This window comes from Gadus macrocephalus, chromosome 17, assembly GCF_031168955.1.
Source record: "Gadus macrocephalus chromosome 17, ASM3116895v1".
NCBI classification, from domain to species: Eukaryota; Metazoa; Chordata; class Actinopteri; order Gadiformes; family Gadidae; genus Gadus; species Gadus macrocephalus.
In genome coordinates this window covers 7705761-7718260 of record NC_082398.1, presented here as the reverse complement: position 1 = coordinate 7718260, position 12500 = coordinate 7705761, and the positions used below count along the sequence as shown (strand labels likewise).

The window sequence follows — 12500 nt, the reverse complement described above, 5'->3', positions numbered from 1 at the left end:
TACGTTGACTGGATGGGTGCCCAAATCAATTCAGAAATCTCAAGTCATTGATTAACATCTGAGCTAAATTCCAGCTAACAAAGTTTCAATAGCTCCTTGTGCGTCATTCTGTTATCTCGTGCGGAACGTCGGCTAGGTTGACAGCTAATTGATGAGTCAACGGGGAGGAGAGCCGGGGCTGCCAAATATGGACAAGGGCGCGTCCGCAAGAACTTGCTCCTCGTTGTTTTATTGGAGGGTGAGCTGAGATCGGCGGGGCCAGGCCGAGCACACCGAGTCCAACAGTAGGACGGTGAAAAAGAAGAAGAAAAAGTTTAAAGACGACTTCCCTCCCTCAACAGGTTAGTGCGCGGGTTTCCTCACCTGTGTCTTTTACATTTCTGGGCAATGGAAGGTCCCACACTCATGACTATAAGAAGCACAGACGCCGTGTACCTCTCGACAGGTGTGTTGTGGTGCTTGCGTGTGTGTTTTTACCGGTTTTAAATTCCGGTGTTTGTATGGCGTGAGCTTCTTTAGCTGGCTGCCAGGTAAAGTGGCTCGGACCGTGTCCTCCCAATCCCTACACATCTGAAATGCACCAAGCTCAAGGGAGATAGGGGTTAAAGCACAGTGGGACACTGTCCCCATGTGTCTAATGTCCATGCGTCAGGAGGATGACTGTGAAGTTAGGTCCAGTAAGCCTGGGCTGTGTTCCTTCCTTGTTCATGCTGGCTTTGTTGGACCGGGACATGACTGCTCATCGCTGGATCAGTATTAGCTCGGCTCTCTCTATAGGATACAAACATTGTGTTGTTTTTTCAAAAGGTTTTATATTTGCCTGGAAATATTGTGACGTTGACATACGTGAGACAACTGACAACATCTTGAAACGTAACTTTTATATTATAATTATAGTAATACTTAATCACTATTACTAGAATCTGTTCTCCACACACACACACACGCGGGCACGTGTGTGTGAAATCTCCTTCAGACTAGTCTGAAAATGATATAAACTAAAATTGAACCGTCTGTGTAACTTATTTCCTCACTTTCTCTCTTTCTTAATGTGATTAAAAAGAATCTATCACAACGTTTCTCCCCGCCCCCTGTTCCTTTTTTCGATGCTGTTAAACCTGTTGCTCCCTTTCTTTACCTGTTTAAACATTAACCTTGTGGGTGTGTCTGTGACTTAAGGAGTGCCTTCCTTGGGTTACTCAAAGTCAAACAAAGCTGTGTGTGTGTCTGTGTGTGTGTTGTGACGTCGTGTGTGTGTGTGTGTGAGAAGTGGGTCAGTAACATCTGAACCTTTTCGAGTATCGGTTCCCCTTCTGTTGAAGACAAAGGTGAGAAATATTATTTTCGAATCAAACGATAGAGGAAGTCGCAGACAGTTTTCGGAGTTTTCCTATTAGAGGTCAACGGTAAAGCGCTCTAGCTATTAAAAACATTTTCGTAAAGCATCAAAAAAGCGCTGTTTAACTGGTGTGACCAGTAGCGAGCCTCTGGAGAGTCTCTGGGAGCTAGCAGCAGCAAGCTAAGTGGGAAGCTGTTACTCTGGGTTTGGTCGGCAGACCTCACTCATGCATCCCTGTTCCTCTCTGACTGCAGGGCTGACTCTTCTTCCTCTCCTCTCTGGGATAACGTGTTTGATTTCCCACACCTGCCAGACCGGAGTAGTGGATACCAGACCAGGTTAACCAATCCAACACGACACAGAAGCACCATGCCTGGTCGGGCCGCTATTTAAGTGATTGTTGAATGGTTCATCCACGGACTTCCTGTTAGCATCAGGTCAGCGGGTGTGCGTTTTGCTAATGGCCACTTCGGAGCTGATCCAGGACACGGATGACGCGCCGAACAACTTGGAGGTCACCCTGATCACAGTGGACCCCTCACCTCCCCTTCCTATGACTCACCTGGTCGCCAACGGCAACCTCTCCTCTTCCTCGCCCTCGTCGGGGGTGCCGCGCGGGCCGAGTGGCGCCCGTCGCCCCGGCGACCACAAGTCCGCCAGCCTGGAGGACTCGCGGAGCCGCCTGATTGGCTGCCTGCACAGCGGCCTGAAGCGTCACCGTGACTACGTGAAGATCGCGGTGCCCCAGGAGCGCGCCAACCGGCTACCGCGGGAGTGGTGGAAGACGGGCGTGGCCTTCCTCTACGCCCTCTTCAACCTGCTCTTCACCACCGTCATCATCACCTTCGTCCACGAGCGGGTGCCCGACAAGTCGGTGAGCCCCCCGCTGCCCGACAAGTTCTTCGACTACATGGACCGCGTGCCATGGGCCTTCACGGTGACCGAGGTCAACGGGCTGATGCTGGTCGGACTGTTCTTCATACAGTGGCTCTTCCTCAAGCACAAGTAAGAACTCGGCGCACTCGTCCTCCTCACTTTGAGACACGGACTCACTCAAGAGACTCACTTACTCACTCGGGGAAGTGTGTGTGTGTGTGTGTGTGTGTGTGTGTGTGTGTGTGTGTGTGTGTGTGTGTGTGTGTGTGTGTGTGTGTGTGTGTGTGTGTGTGTGTGTGTGTGTGTGTGTGTGTGTGTGTGTGTGTGTGTGTGTGTGTGTGTGTGTCAGGTCTATCGTAGCGCGGCGGTGTTTCTTCCTCATTGGGACTCTGTACATGTACCGCTGTGTGACCATGTACATCACCACCCTGCCCGTCCCGGGCAAGCACATGGTCTGTGCTCCCAAGGTAACGCACATACCGAGACACGCACAGAAACGAGAGACAGGGTGATCGTACATGCGACACAAAAAGACAGAATAATGGAGGAATGTTAGTGAATGGACATGAATGTTGTGCTATTACGAAGATCGAGATGACCGTGTTTTGTTCAAATGTTTTTCATCTCTCCACACATCTGCCCGTCACTCTGTCCAGCTGTACAACGACTCTACAGGGAAGATCTGGAGGGTTCTTCAACTGATCTCTGGTGGAGGTAAGAGTCCCTCCTTGTAACCAAGACGTTCACGTGATGCCGCGGTCATCTTGGGTTAAGAGGCAATGAATGCTAAGGGCAACTGGAGAGCAGTGAACTGGTTCTCTGAATCAATCTTCTAAGGGTAAACGGGGGACAGATAAACTAGGATACCTGCACACGTCGATGGAAAGCAAGACGTTTTTATCGGTATAGATAAACGACGCCACGTTACACAACGTTTGAAGGAGTTTGGATATTGGTTTTTGGCTTAAAGATTAAGTTATTGTGTGTGTCTGGTGCCAGCCACTGAATACTAAGGGACCGTGGAGCAATGTCTTAAGTTGGGCGTTCCCTTAGGATATTACTAATATCTTGAATTGTGCTTAAGATATTTGTGTTCTTTCGCTTCGTTTTAGAACAATATATTTTGGTTTAGGTTCATTTTGAATTTACAAATGTTTTCTTTTTTCAATGTATTGGTATACGTTCCCCTATTATTAGACCATCATCTCCACTTGTATGTTGCTGTAGTACCTTTTATTAGACCATTATCTTGAGTGGTAGTACATTAGTATGAGACCATTATCTTGAGTTGTAGTATCTTAGTATTAGAACAACATCTTGAGTTGTAGTACCTTAATATAAGACCATCATCTTGAGTTGAAGTACCTTAGTATAAGACCATCATCTTGAGTTGTAGTATCTTAGTATAAGACCATTATCTTGAGTTATAGTACCTTTAGTATAAGACCATCATCTTGAGTTGTAGTATCTTCGTATAAGACCATCATCTTGAGTTGTAGTATCTTCGTATAAGACCATCATCTTGAGTTATAGTACCTTTAGTATAAGACCATCATCTTGAGTTGTAGTATCTTCGTATAAGACCATCATCTTGAGTTGTAGTATCTTCGTATAAGACCATCATCTTGAGTTATAGTACCTTTAGTATAAGACCATCATCTTGAGTTGTAGTACCTTAGTATAAGACCATCATCTTGAGTTGTAGTATCTTAGTATAAGACCATCATCTTGAGTTATAGTACCTTTAGTATAAGACCATCATCTTGAGTTGTAGTACCTTAGTATAAGACCATCATCTTGAGTTGTAGTATCTTAGTATAAGACCATCATCTTGAGTTGTAGTATCTTCGTATAAGACCATCATCTTGAGTTGTAGTATCTTAGTATAAGACCAATATCGTGAGGTCTACGGACTGAGGGTCTATGGACCCTCAGTCCCTGACTGTGGTGTCAGACCTTCAGAACTGACTGCCAGTGGTACCAGTTTATTTCTAACCAAGATCTAGAGGGCCGGTATAATGGCAACAGTAATGGTGGTGAATGTCTCGTCTCTCCAGGTCTGTCTCTGACCGGCTCCGACCTCATGTGTGGGGACTTCCTGTACAGTGGACACACCGTTATGCTGACCCTGGCTTACCTCTTCATCGCTGAGTGTGAGTCCTGCATCACACACACACACACACACACACACACACACACACACACACACACACACACACACACACACACACACACACACACACACACACACACACACACACACACACACACACACACACACACACACACACACACACACACACACACACACACAGACAGAGAGAGAGCCACTGCCTCCGAACAGATCATGTACTGTTCTGCAACCTCATCCTAACCTCTTGTTACCCTCCTCACCCCTGTTTCCTTTCCTCTTGAGTGGTTAGCAACACGCCACATGCTTCTCATTGGCTAATTACATTCACATGAGAGTGAGGATCTGATTGGCTGATAGCTGGAGGTCTGTTTGCCTTGGGCTGATAAACAATGTCTGGTGGAGCACGGGATTAAAGTGTGTGTGTGTGTGTGTGCAGATTCCCCTCGGCGGCTGTGGTGGTACCGCTGGCTGTGCTGGTTGCTAAGCGCCTCGGGGGTGGTCTGCATCCTGGTGGGCCACGAGCACTACAGCGTCGACGTAGTGGTGGGGTACTTCGTCACCACCCGGGTCTTCTGGACCTACCACACCATGGCTAACACACACGTATGTACACACACTCCCCCCACCCTGGCCAACACACACGTATGTACACACACTCACCACACCATGGCTAACACACACGTATGTACACACACTCACCCCACCCTGGCTAACACACACGTATGTACACACACTCCCCTCACCATGGCCAACACACACGTATGTACACACACTCACCCCACCCTGGCTAACACACACGTATGCACACACACTCACCCCACCCTGGCTAACACACACGTATGTACACACACTCCCCTCACCATGGCCAACACACACGTATGTACACACACTCCCCTCACCATGGCCAACACACACGTATGTACACACACTCCCCTCACCATGGCTAACACACACGTATGTACACACACTCCCCTCACCATGGCTAACACACACGTATGTACACACACTCACCCCACCCTGGCTAACACACACGTATGTACACACACTCACCCCACCCTGGCTAACACACACGTATGCACACACACTCACCCCACCCTGGCTAACACACACGTATGTACACACACTCACCCCACCCTGGCTAACACACACGTATGCACACACACTCACCCCACCATGGCTAACACACACGTATGCACACACACTCCCCTCACCATGGCTAACACACACGTATGCACACACACCTACCACGGCATGTGACACTCCATGGCTAAAACACATATACACACAATGCACTCACAGAGTACACACACATACACTGGTAAAGACTTAAAGAGCAAGTGAACCCACTGCTTCAACTGGGACAATGAGATTTTTACGACCTATGGCAACTTTGTAATACAATTTTAGTACTGTCCTTGTGTTTGAGCGTTTTAATGAGCGACGTTTGCATGGTGATTTGGAAGACTTGAAAAAACATAGGATTACTTATTTGAAAACTTATTTTAGTAAGTTATGAAATGGCTAAGATTGATTCATTTTGTTGACGAGCATGAGAGATGTATCACCATGTCCTAAGCCAGGGATGGGCAACTTTCATGATAAAGAGGGCCACATTTTTCATCATAACCATCGGAGGGCCACATGACTGCACACTTCAACTAAACATGAGCTGAGAGAAGCTACACAATTTTGAATTTGGTAGATATGATTTCCTGTATTCTGGTGCATTTTGGGGATGGCCACTACCTAAAAAATCATCCAGAATCATAACCTATGTACGGTATGTTAATTGAACCAACATACATTCATTTCATGTTTTCCATGCTCAAACAGCCACATGAATGGTCAGTATTTTTATCAGTGCAAAGGGCTCACATACATCATCATTCAATGAAGTAAAAAAACTGAAAAACAGTGGCCCAACATTAAGTGCAACAACTCAATGAACTCAAACCCAACAAGCAGTTGTAGTAGTTGTAGTGGCGACTTAAGTGGATATCTTTAATGACTGATATCGCTTTTAAGCAAACTAGGCGCATGGGTTTGCCTTCGAATTCTATGAATTCTTCTCATCTTTCTTGACCGAGTTTTCTGTAACTCGATCAATTATTATTATTCTTTTCTTTTTTTTATTATGTGCGGGCCTGACTGAGTGAGGATGCGGGCCGCACTGAGTGAGGATGCGGGCCGCATGCTGCCCGCGGGCCGCCAGTTGCCCATCCCTGTCCTAAGCAAATAGAAAACGTTTTGGGGCTCTCTGGCTCTTTAAAAGCCATCCGGAGGCAGCCATTCCTGTGTTCATATTTTATCATTCAATCATGTTGTCGTTGCTAATGCTAACGGCTAACATTGTGCGCAGGCACTGCGGCGGGCGCCCAACAACCTGCTGGCCAGGACCTGGTGGAACCCCGTGTTCAACTTCCTGGAGCGCAACGTCCTGGAACCGGTGCCGGTGGTGTTCTCCTGGCCCATCACCCTGCCCTCCTCCTGCACACAGCGCTACCGCAGCGTGGACACCTCCGCACGGGACGAGTGACGAGGGAGAGGGAGAGGGAGAGGGAGGGAGGGAAAGAGAGAGAGAGAGAGGGCTGGGTTGGAGCTCGTCTCGCAGGGCGCGCTCTGGCTGAAGTCGTGTTCTGCACAATGAACGGCATACAGTCCATGCCCTTTGTCCCCGAGTCTGGTTCAGATAGGAGTAATCTTTCTCTAAAAGACCAGGATCACGTCGACCTGGTCCGTGTAAGAACACGTTGCTCTGTGTCTGTCTCTCTGAAGCCTGACAAAAGCCTGTCAAATATGGCGTCGTTTGGAAAGTAAATATATTTCCCAAATTCTGAGAAATACTTTTTGAAGAGCAGCTTAATCCTGCAGCCGACCAATAGGACACTGCCTTCTTCCCACCAATAGCAGACCAATGGCCAGTTGCCTCCTCCTCTACACTGGAACCAGTTGGATCGCGGAATTACCGACGAGCTAGCCATGTACCCCTGCTGCCATGGAGACGGGGATTCGTGCCAACCAAAATACTTTCTTGTGCCCTTTCTTTACCTCTCGTGCCAACCAGCCGAGAGATTCCTCGGCTCACTCGGCTGACCAACTATAAGGACTCTCAACCACGGCTCCTGTCTTAACCTGAGTGGGTACAGAAGACCTGACTGAGAAACCCCTGCCTTTGGATCACAACTTTTTAGAAACCCGGTAACCATTATCTTCACACTCAGTCCACGCTGAGTGTGGACTGAAAACCTGAAGCGTCCTGGTGACCATAATTTCCTTCTCCAGCCGTGTGTGTGTGTGTGTGTGTGTGTGTGTGACCTCACAATGACCTTCATAAATGCCTTAAAGCAATGCAAAGTATTAAGGAACAGTTGGTTCCTTCGTTTAGTAGTGCATCAGTGTTTCTATTTAAGAGTAAAACTGTTATTGTTGTAATATATATGATGATGCTTCATTGTGTGACACTGTTACCACCTTGTGTTGTTGAAAACGTAAAATGTTGAGCTACCCCTGTCACTGTAACATGATTGCAGAATAATATGTTGGACCTTTGGTTGTTTGTTTTAAATCGTTACTGATTTCCTATAGTATACCCAAGATGTCTGCCAACTCTGTCCCTGTCAATTCCAATAGTACACCCAAAATGTCTGCCCCCTCTAGCCCTGTTAATTCCAATAGCACACCCAAGATGTCTGCACCGCTGTCCTTGTCATTTCCAATGGTACACCCAAGATGTCTGCCATTTTGTACTATCTCGTGGTACGTGCTAGGATGCTGATGCGTTGCCACGGAGAGGGAACCTCTATAAACGTGCAGTGTTTTCAACTGGATGTACAACTGGAAGCTGCAGGGTCCAAATTCTGTCTGCGTTGCGTTCACAGTATTCTAAGCTCCAGACTACTATGTTTAACACACTGTTTACACCAATGACACAGCAGCACAATTCTAATGTTAATGCTTGCATTCTGTACTTGGGATGCGTGTATGCCGACAGAGCTGATGATTCACTAATAAACTTGTGAACACATTTTATTATGAAACTGCACAAAGACCCGTTTCCTTTCTAATGCTGGATATTGAACCACATGATTCAGTAGATTCATTTTTACAATTGCTATAATTCACATGTGGGTGAATAGTGTGAGTGTGTGACACGTTGGCTTGGGTATCTGGTTGCATGCGTTAACCTTTCTCACGTAAACGTACACACGCATAATTACACATCAACAAATTTGAGCTAATGCTTTTTTGAGAATCCTTGAAGTGTTGGAGCAAAGATGGAGTGATAGAGTTCTGATGAAGGAGGGATAGAGGAGTGATGGAGGTGTGAGATGAGTGTTTAGGGAGAGAGGAATGATCCTTTCATTTAAGCGAAAGGATCTCCACTCTGGTGAGTTCAGAGTGTTCATGTGTGGTTGTTCTGGTTCCACGTAGTACCTCCTTATGACCAGAAGGGGGCGCCTTTTTAGAGTCACAAATGTAATTGTTCGAGAGTCAAGTGGAGTTATTCCATTATATTATTTTCCATTCTATCTTATTGGATTGAGTAATTTGTTGATTTCATTATTGTGTGTTTTATTCTGTTTTGACCATATGTTTGATGACTCGGCACTTGGAAGAGATATTTAGAGAGCACAGGGAGCGAGTAGAGAGACGGAGCCTAACAGCCAGAGGGAGTAGAGAGACAGAACAGAGAGAAAGAGGGACAGAGAACAGAGAGATTTTAGAGAAGACTACAGAGAGAGTAGCGGGACACAGAGAGACAAAGGGAGCAATTAGAGAACTGGGTGTTTGGTAATTACAGGTTCAACATCTAACAACCTGAAGCAGTTGTTACACACTGCTGCTCCCAGAGTGTGTGTGTAAGAGAGAGGTGTGTGTCTAAACGCAGGAATCTATCCCTCTGAGGTGCTAATCTTTCCGTCACGCCTTTACGTGGGACGTCATCCCCGTGACTTTGTGTGTGTGTATCTGTGTGTGTATCTGTATGTATCTATGTGCGTGTGTGTGTGTGTGTTTGTGCGTGCGTATCTGTGTGTATGTATTTTTGTGTGTGTCTGTGTGTATGTATTTGTGTGTGTGTGTGTGTGTGTGTCTGCGTGTGCGCGTGTAGCAAAGTCTCCCCACATTTTTCAAACAGATGTTAAGGGGAAAATCACTGACCTTTGCTTCCTCTGTCTCTTTCTCTCCCTCCCTCTCACTTCCTCGTCTGTCCATAAAGAGGTGGAAACCCCTCATTAGCTCATCAGACACATGTCCTCCTATCTGCCGCCCCCCGTACACCTGTATTCAGTCGATTCTACCAACACTCACTGCCTGGTATGTATGGAAAATTCACTGCATGTTGTAATGAATGGGAGTTCACTGCATGTTTGAAGGAATGGGAGTTCACTGCATCTTGTAATGATTGGGAGTTCACTGCATGTTGTAATGAATGAGAGTTCACTGCATGTTGTAATGAATGGGAGTTCACTGCATGTTATGTATGGGAGTTCACTGCATGTTGTAATGAATGAGAGTTCACTGCATGTTATGTATGGGAGTTCACTGCATGTTGTAATGAATGAGAGTTCACTGCATGTTATGTATGGGAGTTCACTGCATGTTGTAATGAATGAGAGTTCACTGCATGTTATGTATGGGAGTTCACCGCATGTTGTAATGAATGAGAGTTCACTGCATGTTATGTATGGGAGTTCACTGCATGTTGTAATGAATGAGAGTTCACTGCATGTTATGTATGGGAGTTCACTGCATGTTGTAATGAATGGGAGTTCACTGCATGTTGTGTATGGGAGTTCACTGCATGTTGTAATGAATGGGAGTTCACTGCATGTTGTAATGAATGAGAGTTCACTGCATGTTATGTATGGGAGTTCACTGCATGTTGTAATGAATGGGAGTTCACTGCATGTTGTAATGTGTGGAAGTTCACTGCATGTTGTAATGAATGGGAGTTACTAAATGTCTGTGGAGTCCAGGACTCCATCAAGCCAGGGATTCACAGACTTCGATTCTAGAGTGACATCATATGTGTTTAAATCGTCTTTATTTAGTGACCTCCAGGCTGATGCAGCCTATCGTTGCAGTACAGTATTATGTTACACAGAGCTCAGTATAAACACCACCAGCCTATTGTCGATGGATCATGAACATAATAGGATGCTATATTATTAATATAATATTATACTGTATCACTTTATGAGAGGGTCAACTGTGGAATAGTTTTCTTTGTTTGCAGCTGAACAGATGAACTGGAGTCGTCCGGTAAAAAACACAACAGACCTCTGCTCCAACAGACAATCAACAGCCAATCAACAACGAAGCCATATTAAAAACAATAACAAATCCATTTGAAAACAATGTATAAATTAATGCATGACAGTGAGCGATGAAACAGCCTCCAATGATTCGGATTTGGCGAAGGGCCATGCCCATTGGTCCTTTGAAGTTGACATCAAACTCCACCCACTTGAGTGATGTCATCGACAGGGTCCACTCTTCAGTGTGATGTCATCAACAGCGATCTGACCTTTCTGACCCCTCCTCCTCTCAGCCCTTAATAACACCTGACCCACACACACACATGTGTACACACACAAACACACACACAAACACACACACACATGTGAAGAGACATTCGGAAAAAGATTGTGTGTGAGTGACTTTGTGTGGGTTTGTGTGTGTGTGTGTGTCTCACTCTCTCTGTGTCTCTCTCCAGTTTGACCAGTGTGGTCTTCCAACCCTGGCCTTCTGTCCTGCTCCAGAGGGCGGGGCTATACCTGTGACAGCCAATCAAACAGAGGCAGATATGTGTATCAGCCAATCACACAGGGAACGCTACTGTGGCTCTCAAATAAACATGGATATACTGGTCAGGTTTCAGAATAACCAGTAGCTGACTGTGGTTGTAAGGGGCAGCTCCCAATAGAACCAGTAGACAACTGGTTGTATGGGTTAGCTCCCAGTAGAACCAGTAGAAGATTGTGGTTGTACTGGGCAGCTCCCAGTTAAACCAGTAGAAGACTGTGGTTGTGCTGGTTCCTACCTGCTTCCTGTCTTCCTGATAAAGAGTTGTAGTCCTCCCACATGATGTCCCGTCAGCCAATGAGAGAAGGAGAAACACATATCTTCCTGGTTCCCGGGCGGGGCTAACATGAAGGCCAATCGAGCACCTCGTACACTCCTCTGCCCCGCCTTCAGCTCGGCGACAGACAGGTACCATCCCCCTGACAGACAGGCAGGCAGACGGATAGACAGACAGACAGGGAGATAGACAGACAGATAGACAGGTAGAAAGACAGGGAGACAGTCGCTAGTTACAACGTCCTTCTCTCTCCCTGTCTTTTGTGTACGTGGGCATGTGTGTCTTTACCTGATGAGCTTTGTACAGGGTTCCAGTCCAGGTCACCCTCTCTGTCTGACAGCCAATCACACACTCCCCTGTCCATGGAGCAGTGGAGCACTCCAGACGCTGACACACACACACACACACACACACACACACACACACACACACACACACACACACACATGCACTCACACACACACACACGCGCACACACACACACACACACACACACACACACACACACACACACACACACACACACACACACACACATGCACTCACACACACACACACACACACACACACACACACACACACACACACACACACACATAGAAATAGATACACATGCACGCACAAACATAAATAACTAGTGAGAACAATAGTGAGAATAATATTGAGGAAAATAGCATTGGTGTAGTGTTATTTATTATCAGAGTATGGCTGTAGTTTCCTACCTGGGTCGTCTCTCATCTCTGCTGTGTTTCCAAGCTCAATGTCAAAATCAAACTCCCACACCTGGGTATTCTGACGAGGAACTACACACACACACACACACGCACACACACACACACACACACACACACACACACACACACACACACACACACACACACACACACATTGGTGTTGAGAAATATGTGTGTGTGTGTGTGTTTGTTTGTTATGGTGTGTATTATGCTTTGTGTGTGTGTCATGGTGTGTATTATTGTGTGTGTGTGTGTGTGTGTGTGTGTGTGTGTGTGTGTGTGTGTGTGTGTGTGTGTGCGTGTGTGTTATGCTGTGTGTGTGTGTGTGTGTGT

General features: G+C 46.4%; 2 protein-coding genes across 2 annotated transcripts in view; one reads left to right on the top strand and one right to left on the bottom strand.

Moving 5' to 3' along the window:
- Nucleotides 1-1799: 1799 nt before the first annotated feature.
- LOC132475697 (phosphatidylcholine:ceramide cholinephosphotransferase 2-like) lies at nt 1800-8386 on the top strand. Its single transcript, XM_060076957.1, has 6 exons — nt 1800-2344; nt 2565-2682; nt 2872-2929; nt 4273-4368; nt 4786-4952; nt 6709-8386. Exons 1-6 carry the CDS (start codon nt 1800-1802, stop codon nt 6883-6885), a joined length of 1161 nt encoding a protein of 386 aa, XP_059932940.1. The 3' UTR covers nt 6886-8386.
- A 1992-nt stretch (nt 8387-10378) lies between these two features.
- Nucleotides 10379-12500, bottom strand: part of LOC132445757 (nephronectin-like) — a 5062-nt gene continuing 2940 nt past the window's right edge. Inside the window, exons 5-9 of the mRNA XM_060035881.1 lie at nt 12156-12236; nt 11722-11820; nt 11395-11575; nt 11047-11128; nt 10379-10915 (exon numbers count right to left, since the gene is read on the bottom strand). Of these exons, the coding sequence (XP_059891864.1) occupies nt 10829-10915; nt 11047-11128; nt 11395-11575; nt 11722-11820; nt 12156-12236 (530 nt within the window). The 3' untranslated portion in view covers nt 10379-10828. The remainder of the gene's footprint in view (nt 10916-11046; nt 11129-11394; nt 11576-11721; nt 11821-12155; nt 12237-12500) is intronic.